This window comes from Daktulosphaira vitifoliae, unplaced genomic scaffold (genome assembly GCF_025091365.1).
Source record: "Daktulosphaira vitifoliae isolate Bord-2020 unplaced genomic scaffold, ASM2509136v1 Scaffold_3, whole genome shotgun sequence".
NCBI lineage: Eukaryota > Metazoa > Arthropoda > Insecta > Hemiptera > Phylloxeridae > Daktulosphaira > Daktulosphaira vitifoliae.
The window spans coordinates 20771493-20785908 of record NW_026099574.1 but is presented as its reverse complement, the minus strand read 5'-3'; the positions used below and the strand labels follow the sequence as shown (position 1 = coordinate 20785908).

Below are 14416 nucleotides of genomic sequence, written 5' to 3'. Positions count from 1 at the left end.
AGTGTTGCTAGTGTTGCCATTATATAGTATTTCTATAAGATAATAGAAACACAAATTTATTCATAAAACTAATTTTATTACTTTAAGCCAATGAAATATATTTTGAGTATACCCAGTGTAATTTAATACATATGTTACTGTTTTTTCATTAGTTATCAATATAGATTTTTAACAACATAAAAAAATTACATTTGTTAAAAATTATGATTGAATTTGGATGAAAACAATAAATGCAAAACTAAAATAATTTATTTAAAGAAGTAGTAAACAATTTATTAAATTAGATACTTAAATAATAATAAACATCTTTTGAAATCTTAGACAAATTTAATAATGTTTTAAGTATTTAGTAATTTAATGATAGCCATTAGTTACTTAATGATAATCCTGCAAATTCTTCAGCTATTTTTACAAGTTCTTCTACATTTTTAATACTTGCACCAGATGCTTGAGCTGAGTCTGCCTTACCACCACCTCTTCCATTAATTGAAGCAGCAACTTTTGTTACCCACTCATTTGCCTTAAGTCCTTTGGTATTTAGATCTTTAGAAACTGCACAATGACAAAATATTTTATTACAAGATTTATCTTCAGAAATCAACATAATAGCAATATCTGGCATGTTAGTTTTGATTTGTTTTATGGCAGTGTCTAATGCTTTTGTGTTGGATCCAGCATCTAATTTGCAAACAATCACATTTTTATTTGATTCAGAATTAATTTTATCTTTTACTTTTTCTACAATTTCTGCAGCAACAAATGCTTGACGTTTACGTTCTTCATCAGCAATACCTTTTTTCAGTGTTGACAACACATGTCTTAATTCTTCTTTTAACCAATAGGGTATAACAGATTTACTTAATTTATCTTGAGCTTCAGTTATAGATTTTGATAAATTTGAGTCTTTAGAGCTGAGTTTCATTATTTGTTTTTTCAACTCTTCTCCTCTATTGAAAGCTTTAGTAGCTTCTGAGCCAGTAAGAGCTACAATTCTACGAATACCTTTAGCTATAGCTTCTTCAGTAATTATAACAAAGCGTTCCATATGCCCTGTTTTATGTAAATGAGTTCCTCCACAAAATTCTACAGAAGTTTCTAGTCCTGCTGATCCTTGTGGTTCTGAGAGTAATTTTTCAATAGATACACCAACTGAAACCACTCGGACAGGATCTGGATAAGTTTCATCAAACATGGCACGTAATCCTTTAATATTTTTAGCATCATTTAAGGGTGATATTTTAGCATATACAATATCATTACGATCAATAACAATATTAGTTAATTTCTCAACTTGAGCAACTTGATCTACTGTCATAGCAGATTTGTTAGTGAAATCAAAACGTAATCTATCAGGAGCAACTAGTGATCCTTTTTGATTTGAATTCTCTCCTAAAACAACACGAAGAGTATGATTAAGAGTATGTGTAGCTGTATGATTATTCATAACTAGTCTTCTTCTTTTTTCTTCAATTTTCAAAGTTACTTTGTCTCCAATTTTTAATAACCCACTTTCTAAAATTCCTATGTGTAAAATATATCCAGCACGAACCTGTACATTTTTAACATAAAATTCAGTGTCTTCATCTTTGATCACAGATCCTTCATCATATATTTGACCTCCTTGTTCTGCATAAAAACATGTTTTATCTAATAATATGCCACATTCTTGCAATGCACCTACTTCATGAACAAACCCATTATTATTTCTTATGCTCAAAATTGTTGATGAACAGGTATCAAAACTATATTCAGCACTTGGTCCATCAGACACAGCTCTATAATTATACTTAGGCGAATCATCAGTTGATGGTACACCTTTGTTTTGTAATTCTGCAATTGAGTGAACATCTAATGAAACAATTTCTTTGTTGTCACCTGCTTTATTTTGACTGATTATCTGTGCTTTTTTTTTTGCTTCCTCATATGCTTTCATGTCAATAGAAAATCCTTTTTCTTCAACCATTAAATGTGTTAAATCAACTGGGAAACCATAAGTATCATATAATTTCCAAGCAACTTCTCCAGGAATAACTTTTTCAGTAAGTTTTGAAATCGTTCTATTTAAAAGGTTACGACCTCGAGACAATGTTCTTAAAAATTGTTCTTCTTCTTCATTAATTATATCAACTATCATTTGTGGATCTTTAAATAACTCTGGAAATGTATCCCCCAAAATATCTACAACAACTTGAACAAGTGAAGCAAAGAAACCAGGTTTAGCATTTAATTTTTCTGTAGCATAGCGTACAGCTCGTCTAAGAATACGTCTTAACACATAGCCTCGACCTGTATTATCTGGACGACCTCCATCAGACAATGCAATAGTTAAGGTCCTGGCATGATCAGCAAGCACTCTATAAGCCATATCTTTCTGATCTTTATCCTCTATGCCTACTTTACCTTCATAAGGAGCTGCATTAGTCCCACTCTGAATAGCTGTAAATAATGGCTGAAATATATCAGTATCATAATTAGAGCGCTTATCCTGAATAACTGAAACAAGACGTTCAAATCCCATACCACAATCAATGTGCTTTTTGGGTAAATTTTTTAATGTTCCATCTTTTTCACGATTAAATTGCATAAATACAAGATTCCAAATTTCTAAAACATCAGGGTCATCTTGATTAACTAAATCAGCAGCCAATCTATTTCCAATACGATCATAATGTATTTCTGAACAAGGACCACAAGGACCAGTCTCTCCCATTTCCCAAAAGTTATCTTTCATATTACCTGGAATTATATGACTTTCTGGTAACCCTAAATTAAGCCAAATATTTTTACACTCCAAGTCAGGTTCAAGTTCAGCTTTCTTATCGCCACCAAAATAAGTTACATATAACCGATCTGGAGATAGTTTAAATTCTTGAGTTAAAAACTCCCAAGCCCATTGACATATTTCTGTCTTAAAATAATCACCAAAAGACCAATTTCCAAGCATCTCAAAAAATGTATGATGGTAAACATCTTTACCAACATCATCTAAATCATTATGTTTTCCACCAGCACGTATACATTTTTGAGTATTGACTACTCGTAACCATTTTGCCATGTCTGATGAAGGATCAACTGTGCCTAAAAATATAGGTTTGAATTGGTTCATTCCAGCATTAGCAAATAATAATGTAGGGTCATCCAATGGCACAACAGATGAAGAATGAATATATTCATGACTTTTTTTATCAATGAAAAATTGAATATACCTTTCTCTTATTTCTTTAGCTGTAGGAGCCATTTGTTATTTAAGTTAACTCACAAAACAATTCTAAAAATAAAAAAATGTATGAATTAAACGATTAAATAGTAACAGCATAAATATTTTTTTTACTATTAATATTTAAATAATAAAATATATATATATATATATAAACTAACTGTTACACGATAATACAGATTTAAGTAATAATTAATAACAACTCTTATAACTGTTGAAGTTACAGGTATATGAAACGTTGCGTCAAAGCAACGTGTTCACTTGAAAATAAGAAAGTGATAGTAATATCAAAAAATTATATAAAAAGTTTTACCTTATCTGTGGTAACACATTATAACCCCACTCACAACAATCCAACAATTTATTTGCAGTCTTTCACTACGTCGTTATCAATGAACCCTCCTTAATATTATAGATAAACCATCATTATAAAGGTGTTGGATACTCAGTATGGTTTATTTACGGATAGCAGAAAGATTTATACTAGTTTCTCACATTGAATCTAAGACATAAAACTATACATTAAAATTATATTTTTATAAATTATTTATTGAAATTTACTTATTAGTTATCAAAATGTATTCTAATCATTCAACTGATCCAAGGAGACCAGATAGAGAACATAGGTAAATTTTAACATAATAAACATTACAAAAATTTATCTATTTACGAAGTATTTCTATGCATAATTTTTTTAATAGATACAAACCACGATTAGTAAACAATGATTCACAAGCATTGACACCTGGTGAAGATTTAACATCTGATTATATGAACATACTTGGTATGATTTTAAGTATGTGTGGATTATTAATGAAAGTAAGATAAAACTTATCTCGATTACAATTTTAATCCTTTAAAAAATTAGAGAGAATAGTTATAATGAATTTAAAAATTGCCAGGTATTTTCCTTTTAATACTGTATACTCTATATGATCTCTTAATCTTTCTAATTATACAATATATTTAGAGTCTTTACATCTATTAACTTCGATGTGAAACTAATAGATTTTACCACTTTTTCTCAGCTCTCACCGAACCAATTTCTTTCAACCGTACGTCAAAATATCACAAATCGTACCTAGTCGAAGACATAACTCTCAAACTTGAAAAAAATTCCCTCATTCCCCGTAAATGAGGGAAATCTCAAAAAAAATTACAAATTGAAAAATCGCTATTTTTTGACATTTTTCCAATTTTTTTTACTAAAAACTGCCATATCTCTTAAAAATATCCAAATCAATATAATTTTTTTGTAGTTGCACAATGTCATTACCTATCATTTGATATATTTTTTTTATAAATCTGACCCTTTATCTGCCCACAAGGGGGATTCAAAATGATAACTTTTTCAACTTAACTTTTGAAAGTGTTGCGGAAATACTGATACTTTTATATATACCTTAAAGTAAAGCTTATGTAAATTACTTAATTATGGAAAAAAAAATTTCGGACTTAATTTTGTCTTCACAGTGAAAATAGTTACCAAATGCTATTTTTGTGTGAAAATTCTGGATTATATTTTTTACATTTTAAAATTTATAAAGCTTTAACTTATTGAAAAGTGTATGGATCAATAGTTTTTATATGAGAAATAATATTTATATACCTCTTTCATTCAACATACTTTTTTTTTTAAATTAAAACAATTTCCCTTTAAATATTTGTATATTATAAATATATTTATTCATATATTACAATTATAAATCATAAAGTTTAAATCAGAATATAAATAAGGAAATAGGAGATCATATAGCTTTTGGAATAATCCATCAATTTTTTTTAATTAAACACCATCTACAGATTTGCATCAAAGTGTTTTTTATGTTAGAGATTTCAATCTCTATCAGATATCATTATACTTGACAAAACTATGTCACGTCCTCACTGTGCTTTGACCCTACTGTGTTGGATTTTTTTTTTTTAAGTTAAAGTAACTATTTTCAATTTATAATGAGAATTTTTGTGTATATAAAACTTAAAATAATTTATTGATTTATACCAAAATTAATAGATTTCTATTAATTTTTTTTAAGAGAAATACTTCCTCAAAAAAGTTATTCTTTTTATTTTCAACCTATAATATTATAATATATTTAAAACTAAAATAATTATCTATTATATCATTTATAAGATTATAAATCATTATTTTAGTATTATGTGATTTTCAACATAGTATTTCATGTTAAGTCACATTTTATAACAGTAAACAGTATATATATTTAATGAAATTAAAAATTACAAGTTAGATTTATGATATGTAAACAAATTATTACCTATTACTGTAGGATTAACTATGAAAAGTTTTTTAATTTAATTTTAGTTTAAATGGGCTGCTTGGTGTGCAATGTTCTGTTCTTGTATAAGTTTTGCCAATTCAAAAGCCTCCGATGATAATAAACAAATATTTAGTAGCTTTATGTAAGTATTATTTTAATAATTGTTTCTTTTTATGAAAATGAATTGCTTATTTTATCTAAAAAAATCATAGAAAATTATAAATACATTTGTTAAATATATTTTATTTAATAAATTTATGCGTTTAAGAGTTTTGTATCTTATCTAAAATTATTTATCTTATAAACCTAAATTTAACTTATTTAAATATTTAATCATTAATTTAAAGAAGAGTTAGAACTTACAACCTTTTATCATCCATAAATTAATGACTATTATCATTTGGATAAATTAGTTTTGTAATTTTTCAATTACTTTTTATCAAAAATCGAATCTAAAGATGTTACCTTAAGGAAAATTAGCTTCTATGTTTTTTGTTTTCAAAGAAAAGCTTCTTATATGTGTTCAAATTAAGCTGAATTTAACAAACTATATATTATACAAACTTATCATATATTAGATGATACATAGTAAGATAAAGTCAACCAAACAATATACTTTCTTAATTAATAATAAATATAATGAAAAAAGAAATATTTGTAATTATTTGAAAATATTGATGTCTAATTTTTTTACAGGCTTTCTATGTCTGCAATTGTAATGTCTTACTTACAAAATCCACAGCCTATGATTCCACCCTGGTCAACAAATTTTGGTTAACCAAATCTTTATTGGTTATAAGGTTTATTATTCGCTTTATTTTAATTGTATTAATGTTATTTCATATTTATATTTATTATTTAAATTGTTCACAAATAAATATTTTATATGGATCTTAAAATTATTAAAATGTATACAAAAATTTTTAATATAATAATTTATCAATAAAAAAAAATGTCCGCTCATAATAATCGTCCTCTACAATAAGCTGATTCGCAATGACATTTCATTACTTTTCCTGGAACACTACCTATTTCATAACTGTAATCCCAAGTAAGTTCTGAACCTGCAGGTATATAATGTAATGCGAAAAAAGACACCCATGGAAATCGAAGATCATGTGTATCAACAAAAACATTTTGTACAAATGTATTTGGATTACATGAATGGTTTAAGTAACGCCCAATGTTACCACTACTCTTTGCATCCATTATATAAACGCTCTCATTATCACCATAATAATCACGAATAGATTTTGGAGGCAAACGATTATTCTCCATTGCAATTGCATTTAATTTAGAAGGAACATGACTACCATCTTTTTTTGTTTTGGTATTGTCAGTCTTTGTTTTTCGTTTACGCAATCTTGATATAATATTAGATACACTGTATTCATCTTCTAAAAAAAAAATAATAATATAAAATAATCAGAATGTGTTGTATTATTGATGACATTTAAAAAAAATTTTTTGCTAAAATTTATACAACTTGATAAAACATGGTTTTTTTAAATAAAAACTAATAGTAATAAAGTACTCTATGTCATAAAAAATATAGCTTAAAAAACTGTTTTTCAGTTTTAAGCCATAAATGTAGTTAATTTCTCACAATTTTTTTTTCCAATTGATTAGTCTTTTTTACACTAATTACAATTCTGTAAAAATGAAATATTGGTGTAATAAAATAGTTAAAAAAAACTGAAAAACACGCTTTTTAAGCATATCGAACTAAAAAGTTAAAAATAATTTTAAAAATGACCTTAAAACAATAATGAACGAAAAATACTAATATTATTGTGAAAAAAAAAGCGTCGGACGCTCAATATACGAAAAATATAGCACAAAGCCCCCACGCTTTTTTTCACAATAATTCTAGTATTTTTCGTTCATTATTGTTTTAAGCTTATTTTTAACTTTTTAGTTCGATATGCTTTAAAAGGGCGTTTTTCAGTTTTTTTAAACTATATTTATTTTTTACTTTTTAGTTTTTATAACATTTCTGTCACAGTCACGGAGTGTTTATTGTAAATTATGACTATCAATAGATATAATTTCTGTATTGCCAGTTAGTGTGTTTAAAAACTCACAACAATGTGTCTTATGACCATTGATAATAAAGGCTATAAACCTGCGAATATCGTCATAAAAAACCAATTAGCTACCTGTATTTGTAATCCCTTGTGTATTATACACGTATATTAACTCAAAAAAATTTGAATCTTTAAATGTTTATATCTAATAATAAACAATAAAAATTTGTTTATATATATAATATTGATGATGCACACGCTTGTAAGGGTACGAAAACCAAAAATAAAATTATATAGGAATAGTGTTGCCGCCGTGGGGTGAATGCATTACAACAGTCTAGTCTCAAGGTCATAGACAACGGAATACGCGAGAATAATAACACGTGTCGCGTTGAGAGTTACAAATAACAAACAACATGTAATATATATAATTATATGAAACTAATATAAGCGTGTTAAAAATTGTATTATTTTGTAAATTTATAGAACTTTTGTTATACTAATAAGATAAACAAATGTTTATTATTTTAAATGCCACCTCTCCATTGATAGTAATATTCAAATTATTAAATAGTATTACCCGTTGTGGTTTGAAATTCTTCATCAGATGAAGCTATTCCTATTGATGCATAACTTTCATCATCATCTGTGGTTTTGCTTTCACTTTCTGCATCACTGTTAGGTACATCACTTTCATAGTCTTCTTTGATTTTTTCTACTACTTCAATGTAATCTAATTCTGCTAAATATTCATCTCCATAATTTTTTCCTCCTTCATTAGCATCAGATTCAGTAAGTAAATTACCCACATATATACATATAAAACTTCCTTGGGGAATATCATTTAAGCATCTCACACCCCAACCTTTTTTTTCAGTTGCAAATAATTGTAACTTTTGTGAAAGAGGATTTTGAACCACACGATTTATACAAGTACTGGAGCATTTACAAGTTTTATTACACTCGTAAATTCCTGTAAGAACTCGTTCTGGCAATCGCCTGTAATTATAACCAATATTGGGATCTTTATACAGATTTGGTAAAATCTTCTGACCATCAATTGTCATCTGCCAACAAGCACACTTAGACTTATCTTGACAATTGTCAGTACAGTCACATCCACATAAGAAACTGCTTTCAACATTAAGGTTAACACCAGTTTTAGCACGTCTTTCAGTTATATAATCCATATTGGGGGGTATTTTATGATTAATATTATTAACACAGGTTATTGGCCTAAATTCTTTCCCTCCAGACAAATCATGAAGAAACTTAATTGATTTTAAAACTTTAAATTCTACTAGAGGGTTAACCCAACTATTAAAATCAAATTGATCAACAGTCATTTTACTCTTAGTAGATAAAAGATAATCATGCATTTCTTTCATGTTTCTGATAGTACGACCACACGGTGTTTTGTACATAACACACTTTTGGGTGCTGTTAAAATGTGCAATATACCTTACAAAACCAAAATAAAGAGGAGTAGCTAACATACTTATTAACTTTGTTTTGTTGTAATCATATTCAGTCCACTTAATGCATGAAAAATTGCAATTATGGACAATAAATGTTTTTGGGTGTGGGATACTTGCAGGCAATAAAAGATTAGTAATTTTAAAAATATCTTGATTTTTTCCAGATTTAACTTCTTCATCACATTGAGTTGTTGAACTTTTAGTAGTACTTTTTCGAGCTACACTTTTAACTATATTGTTTGTATCTTCCTCAATACTAGTGTACTCAACAAAAGGTTTGTTTAGGTATGCTAAACCAGATTGTCTAACACGAATACCTTTCTCAGATTTTGTTTGTTGCTCAAAAATATTCCATAATCTTGAAGAGCCTCTATACATCCATTCACTTTTTTTGGTGTCCATAAAATATAATTTAACTAAAGAAGCATCTACTTCCAGTACTTTTGCTAACAACCATTGATTTTGATTTTCAGCTCGGACAAAATGTTTTTTATTTAAACGAACCATTTGGCGTTCTGGATATTTTTTTAAGTACTGATATATAAATTCTTTAGAATCTTGATGAACATCATTCCATACTTGAGAACACTTATGTCTTATTAAACGTATATCTTTATGCTGTCTGTATTGAACATAACCATCATCAAAAAACACCATATATCTAAAGACAAAAACATAATTATTTATCAATTTATTTGAAAATCAATAAATTATAAATTATATATTGTTATAAAAATATAAACTTTAATTAAATCTAATTTTATTTGAATAAAGAATTTTTCAGAAAAAAAAAGTACTGAAATATCTCTTTAAATTTTATTTTAATGCATATAAATTATCAATGTGTAGATTCTTATCAAAATAGAAATGTAAATTAATTATTTTATACATTTAACAGCATAATACTAACAGGCTAGTTTTAAATGCTAAATGATATCAATAAAAATAAAATGCAAAAAACTCGTTTTCCAACAAATTTTATATATATATATATATATGACTTTTGCCCTTTTACAAAGTGATCAGTTTATCATAAATTACTCAATTACTCTAAAAAAAAATACATGTATTTTTAAATTTATCAACTATAAATACTTTTTTGGATTATCTCTTATAATGTATGGGAGTGTTAAGAAAATGACTAGTCAATAACAACTTTTAGACCAGTACTTTGGATGTTATTTCATTTTTATACATAGGCGGGATAAAGAGTACGGCAGGAAAATAGCTAGTGATAAAAATAGTAACACCCAGTCATTACTTTAAATTGTTTATAACTTCTGAAATACTGGTAAAAAAGTTGTTATCGACAAGTCATTTCCTTAATTTGATTATTTTGTATTTTATAAGCTAGTTAAATATGTATGTTACCATTAAAAAAAAATAAAGTTGACATTTCTTTAAGTTATAAGGGATGATTCTAAAAAGTTATTATTAGCTAATAAATCAAGAAATAAATGCAACTAAAAAAAAATCAAATTTTTTTTTCCTATATTGTATTAATTTTATGAATAATTAAGTGGTATATGATAAACTGATTACAAAAATATCTAAGGTTCTTACCTAAATTGATTAATAAGATTAGGTGGTTCAGCAATAACTCCAGCATAATAATAATCACAATTTGTAGAATCTTGATCAGTAAATTTAGAGATAACTCTACTTCCTACGGGGAAACGTACTGGGTTTTCATCAAAAGAAGCTATAGCTTTATTGGGCAATAATTTTTCCTCATCTTCAAACTTTGCATGCACATAATCATCACTAACAACTGATTTTATTTTACATTTATACCAAGGCTGTATTAAGGTAAACTTCATAGCATATACAACTTCTCCTTCTTTAATATGCGGATATTGAAGTGGACCTTCATTAGGTAGGTCTGCTGGTACACTACAAATAGTTCTGTTTACAGCAATAATATCTTTATCATTTTTTTTCAAATCATCAATAACGTCAATATGACAAACTTGACTAGTTATAGGTTGATACGGCTTGTATAGCTCATTTCTTAAAAATGCTATTTCATTTTCTAATTCTGCAGCCATATTTTCTAGATAATTTACCTTAGTAGTACAATCATGCACTGATTTATTTATATAATTATTGCACTTTACAATTTGATCATTTATAATTTCTTCGTTCATTTCAAAATATAAGTCTAAGGCAGCATTAACTCCAGAAACTATATCTTTGGATGGAAAATAATTATTACTTAAGGAATTCAATGTTTCATCTTCATCATCAGATTCAATAACACAATATGAATCATAATTTGGGAAATGACCATCCATTATGCATTCACCTGCTTTCATTTTAGTTTCCAAGTTTTTGAAATGTTTTAAACATTTCTTTAAACATATTACACATACCTAAAAACATATGCACATTCAATCCAAGTTATTTATTACATTATTTTATTATGTAAAGATAATTACTTCTCTGTTAGGTTTATATTCAACATGATAATAACTGCAAACTAATTCTATTGCTTTTGAAAGCCCTTCGCCCGATTTACATCGTCTATTTACACAATTAACTTGTTTATCACATAAAGAAGTTCGATTCTTTTTAATGGACGCCATGCTGCATCACTTTTTCCTTTTATGTGGAATACCTATAATTTTCTAGTTTTAACATAAGGTAACAACTGAAGTATTTAAATAGCTAATACTTAGGTTAAAGAGCATAATAGTATTTAAAATATAATAAAAACATTTATCATTTCCATGTATTTATAATTGAAATAAATTAAGATATGATTCGACAATCACTTTCAACACTTTAATATTTCCAGTTATCGGCCAACATTCATTATTCTAGCGCCGGGTTCTTATCTAAATTGGTTTAAATCACATACCAAATACTAGTTACCATTTACCGCTTTAGTTATAAGGGTAGTATTAGAGTTTATATTATATTAGAGATAAATAATAAACAACATATATATAATATATACATGTTGATTATTATTTATATATAACATATACAATTTAAGTATTTACAAGAAACCCTTTAAGTTGTTTTATAAGTTGTATTAAGTTAAATTATATCAGCATATAATTTTTTTTTATTTATCGCTATTTAAACTGTAGTAATTAAACCACAATGGGGTATCTCCAACAAATATTCATTTAAATAGCCTCACGGATGTGAGAGACTCGTCTTTATATGTGTAACATACAAAAAATATGAGGAAAACAAAAGATTTTTTTTCTTCGTTAAAAATTAATAATTCTATAGTCAACTAAGAAAAAAAACCAGTACACTTGAAATGAGGCATAGTAGAAATAGATTACTAGATTTAAAAGTGATTAAAATCACTATCAAAAAACGATTTAATGCGAATCTGTAGATTGTGCTTATTTCTTTAGAGGCCTTTTGGATTATACCATACCAAAATTAATACAGTAGGACGATGTCTTATTGTTTGTAACTGATGCCGCGCCGTACATGAAATAGTCTGCTCGAATTCAATCTTTTTATACAAAAATGATTCATATCAATTGTTTAGCACAATCGTGTAGCTGAAGAAATTCGTTTTCAATTCGAAAATATTGACAATTTGGTGGCTAATGTAAAAAAATATTTCGTAAATGCACATATCTAGTAAATATGTTTAAAACTGAAGCCTCTCATATACCATTAGCTCCAACAATCGTCATTACGCGGTGGGGAACTTGGTTAACAGCTGCGTTGTACTTCTGTACACATTATGAAATTTTAAAACGCATAGTTGAATCATTTGATGAAAATGATTCTGTAGCTATAAAAAATCCAAACATATATTTGAACTCCAATCATTAGAGGCCAATCCAATTTACATTTAATCAAACTTTGATTGCCTGCTGTTAGCGATCACACGACTTCAAGAACAAAGTATTCCATTGAATGAAGGACTCGAAAAATTTATGAAATTAGAAATTAAAACATTATTTAAATTCAAAACAATTTGAAAAATGTTTTAGGTAATAATCTACGGTATAATATTATTTGTAACATTTCTAATGTTTTAAACGGCAAAGAATATGACCTTAAAAATCTAAATCTACCTGAAGAAATAAATGGGAACGATTTATTGTATTTTAAATTTTATTCGTCAGACGTAGAAAGATCATTTTCAATCTTTAAAAACTTATTAGTCAAAAATCGTCGATTTTTTAAGTTAGAAAACATAAAAAGAACACTGATAGTACAATGTAATTTTCATGGTTAATGTTTTAAAAAATCGTAGTTAAGTAGGTATTTATATACTCAAATGTTTCAAAACTTAATTATTTCCATTTTAATAATCTCATTATTATGATTGAAAATCAGAAAAATAATTAATTTTTGAAGATTACTAAAATGTTTCAAATTGTGTTAATTTATACTTATGATTTTTACTAGTTTATAATTTTTTACTAAAAAGTTATAGTTTATAATTAAAAATTATACATTTTAAATATTTCTTGCTCTTTCCAAATATTTTAGATTTTTAGTATAGGCGTCGAATGGGGTATACAGGGAGGTTAAGTCCCTCCCCGAATTTACAAATTAGCCTTCCAAAAATTTAGCAAAATTATATGTATTTTGTTATATAAAAACTATTTGTGAAGGGGAAAACTAAATTTAGCCTTTCGCCCCAAAATTTTACTACTTTACGCCCATGTGTTTAGTGTATATTTGCATGCTTTTTTTTAGTTTTTTAGTGCAAGAACTTACGAGCTCTGGTTATCACATAGCTTGTATAGTCAATGAGAAGGTTGTATTCACTATAGATTTCGTATATGTTATGGTAATATGCGTACTGAGAACACACGGTATCATCATTATCATCAATATCCTCCCGTTACAAGAACTTTTCTAATGACCTCCATTGATCTATTACAATAGTAAACAAGAAACGGTCATCGTAATGATGACTTTTGGAGCTTAATTCCTGCAAACTAACAGAAGATTTAAAAATATAATAATTATTATATAATTACATGACAATATAACACAACAAAATATTTTAACAGTAAACAACAACTACACAAAAATTGAGTTCACAGACAATTGTATAAACAATCGGTTTAAACAGTTTTCTAGAAAACAAATATCACACTTAATGAATAAATGAATGAGTTAAGTTAATATCACATCATTATCATGTAACTTAAAATACAAAATTAGTTAATTAAATGAAAAACTATATTATCAATATATTCCTACAATTTATTAGCAAAAATTAAAGTTCTAAATCTGACTAGCAATAAAATATAAGATATACTATATCTTTAATACTTGAGAGAATAAATGTTATAGTAAAATAATTATTTAACTATAATTATCTCAATAATAAAAAAATATATATTTTTTTTTGTAATAAGCGCCAAATTATTAAATATCATTAATTACACACTAGATAATAACACAATACAATAATGCGAA

At 26.8% G+C, this 14416-nt stretch overlaps 3 protein-coding genes across 5 annotated transcripts; 1 reads left to right on the top strand and 2 right to left on the bottom strand.

Annotated features, from left to right (window-relative positions):
* Positions 1 to 231: 231 nt before the first annotated feature.
* Positions 232 to 3678, bottom strand: LOC126902783 (alanine--tRNA ligase, cytoplasmic-like). 2 transcript variants are annotated; one of them, XM_050680388.1, is made up of 2 exons: positions 3531 to 3678; positions 232 to 3268 (listed from the first exon to the last, which is right to left on the bottom strand). In XM_050680388.1, exon 2 carries the CDS (start codon positions 3236 to 3238, stop codon positions 368 to 370), a length of 2871 nt encoding a protein of 956 aa, XP_050536345.1. In that variant the 5' UTR covers positions 3239 to 3268; positions 3531 to 3678; the 3' UTR covers positions 232 to 367. The 2 variants fall into 2 exon arrangements, with proteins under 2 accessions (XP_050536345.1, XP_050536346.1); XM_050680389.1 differs by lacking the exon at positions 3531 to 3678 and adding an exon at positions 3379 to 3496.
* Positions 3653 to 6418, top strand: LOC126902785 (protein Asterix). Its single transcript, XM_050680391.1, has 4 exons — positions 3653 to 3843; positions 3919 to 4036; positions 5541 to 5638; positions 6193 to 6418. The coding sequence occupies exons 1-4, from the start codon at positions 3794 to 3796 to the stop codon at positions 6272 to 6274; spliced, it is 348 nt and encodes a 115-aa protein (XP_050536348.1). The 5' UTR covers positions 3653 to 3793; the 3' UTR covers positions 6275 to 6418.
* LOC126902782 (histone-lysine N-methyltransferase SETDB1-like) lies at positions 6329 to 12592 on the bottom strand. 2 transcript variants are annotated; one of them, XM_050680387.1, is made up of 5 exons: positions 12399 to 12592; positions 11440 to 11618; positions 10565 to 11373; positions 8104 to 9662; positions 6329 to 6893 (listed from the first exon to the last, which is right to left on the bottom strand). In XM_050680387.1, exons 2-5 carry the CDS (start codon positions 11584 to 11586, stop codon positions 6457 to 6459), a joined length of 2952 nt encoding a protein of 983 aa, XP_050536344.1. In that variant the 5' UTR covers positions 11587 to 11618; positions 12399 to 12592; the 3' UTR covers positions 6329 to 6456. The 2 variants fall into 2 exon arrangements, with proteins under 2 accessions (XP_050536344.1, XP_050536343.1); XM_050680386.1 differs by lacking the exon at positions 12399 to 12592 and adding an exon at positions 11676 to 11818.
* Positions 12593 to 14416: the final 1824 nt, after the last annotated feature.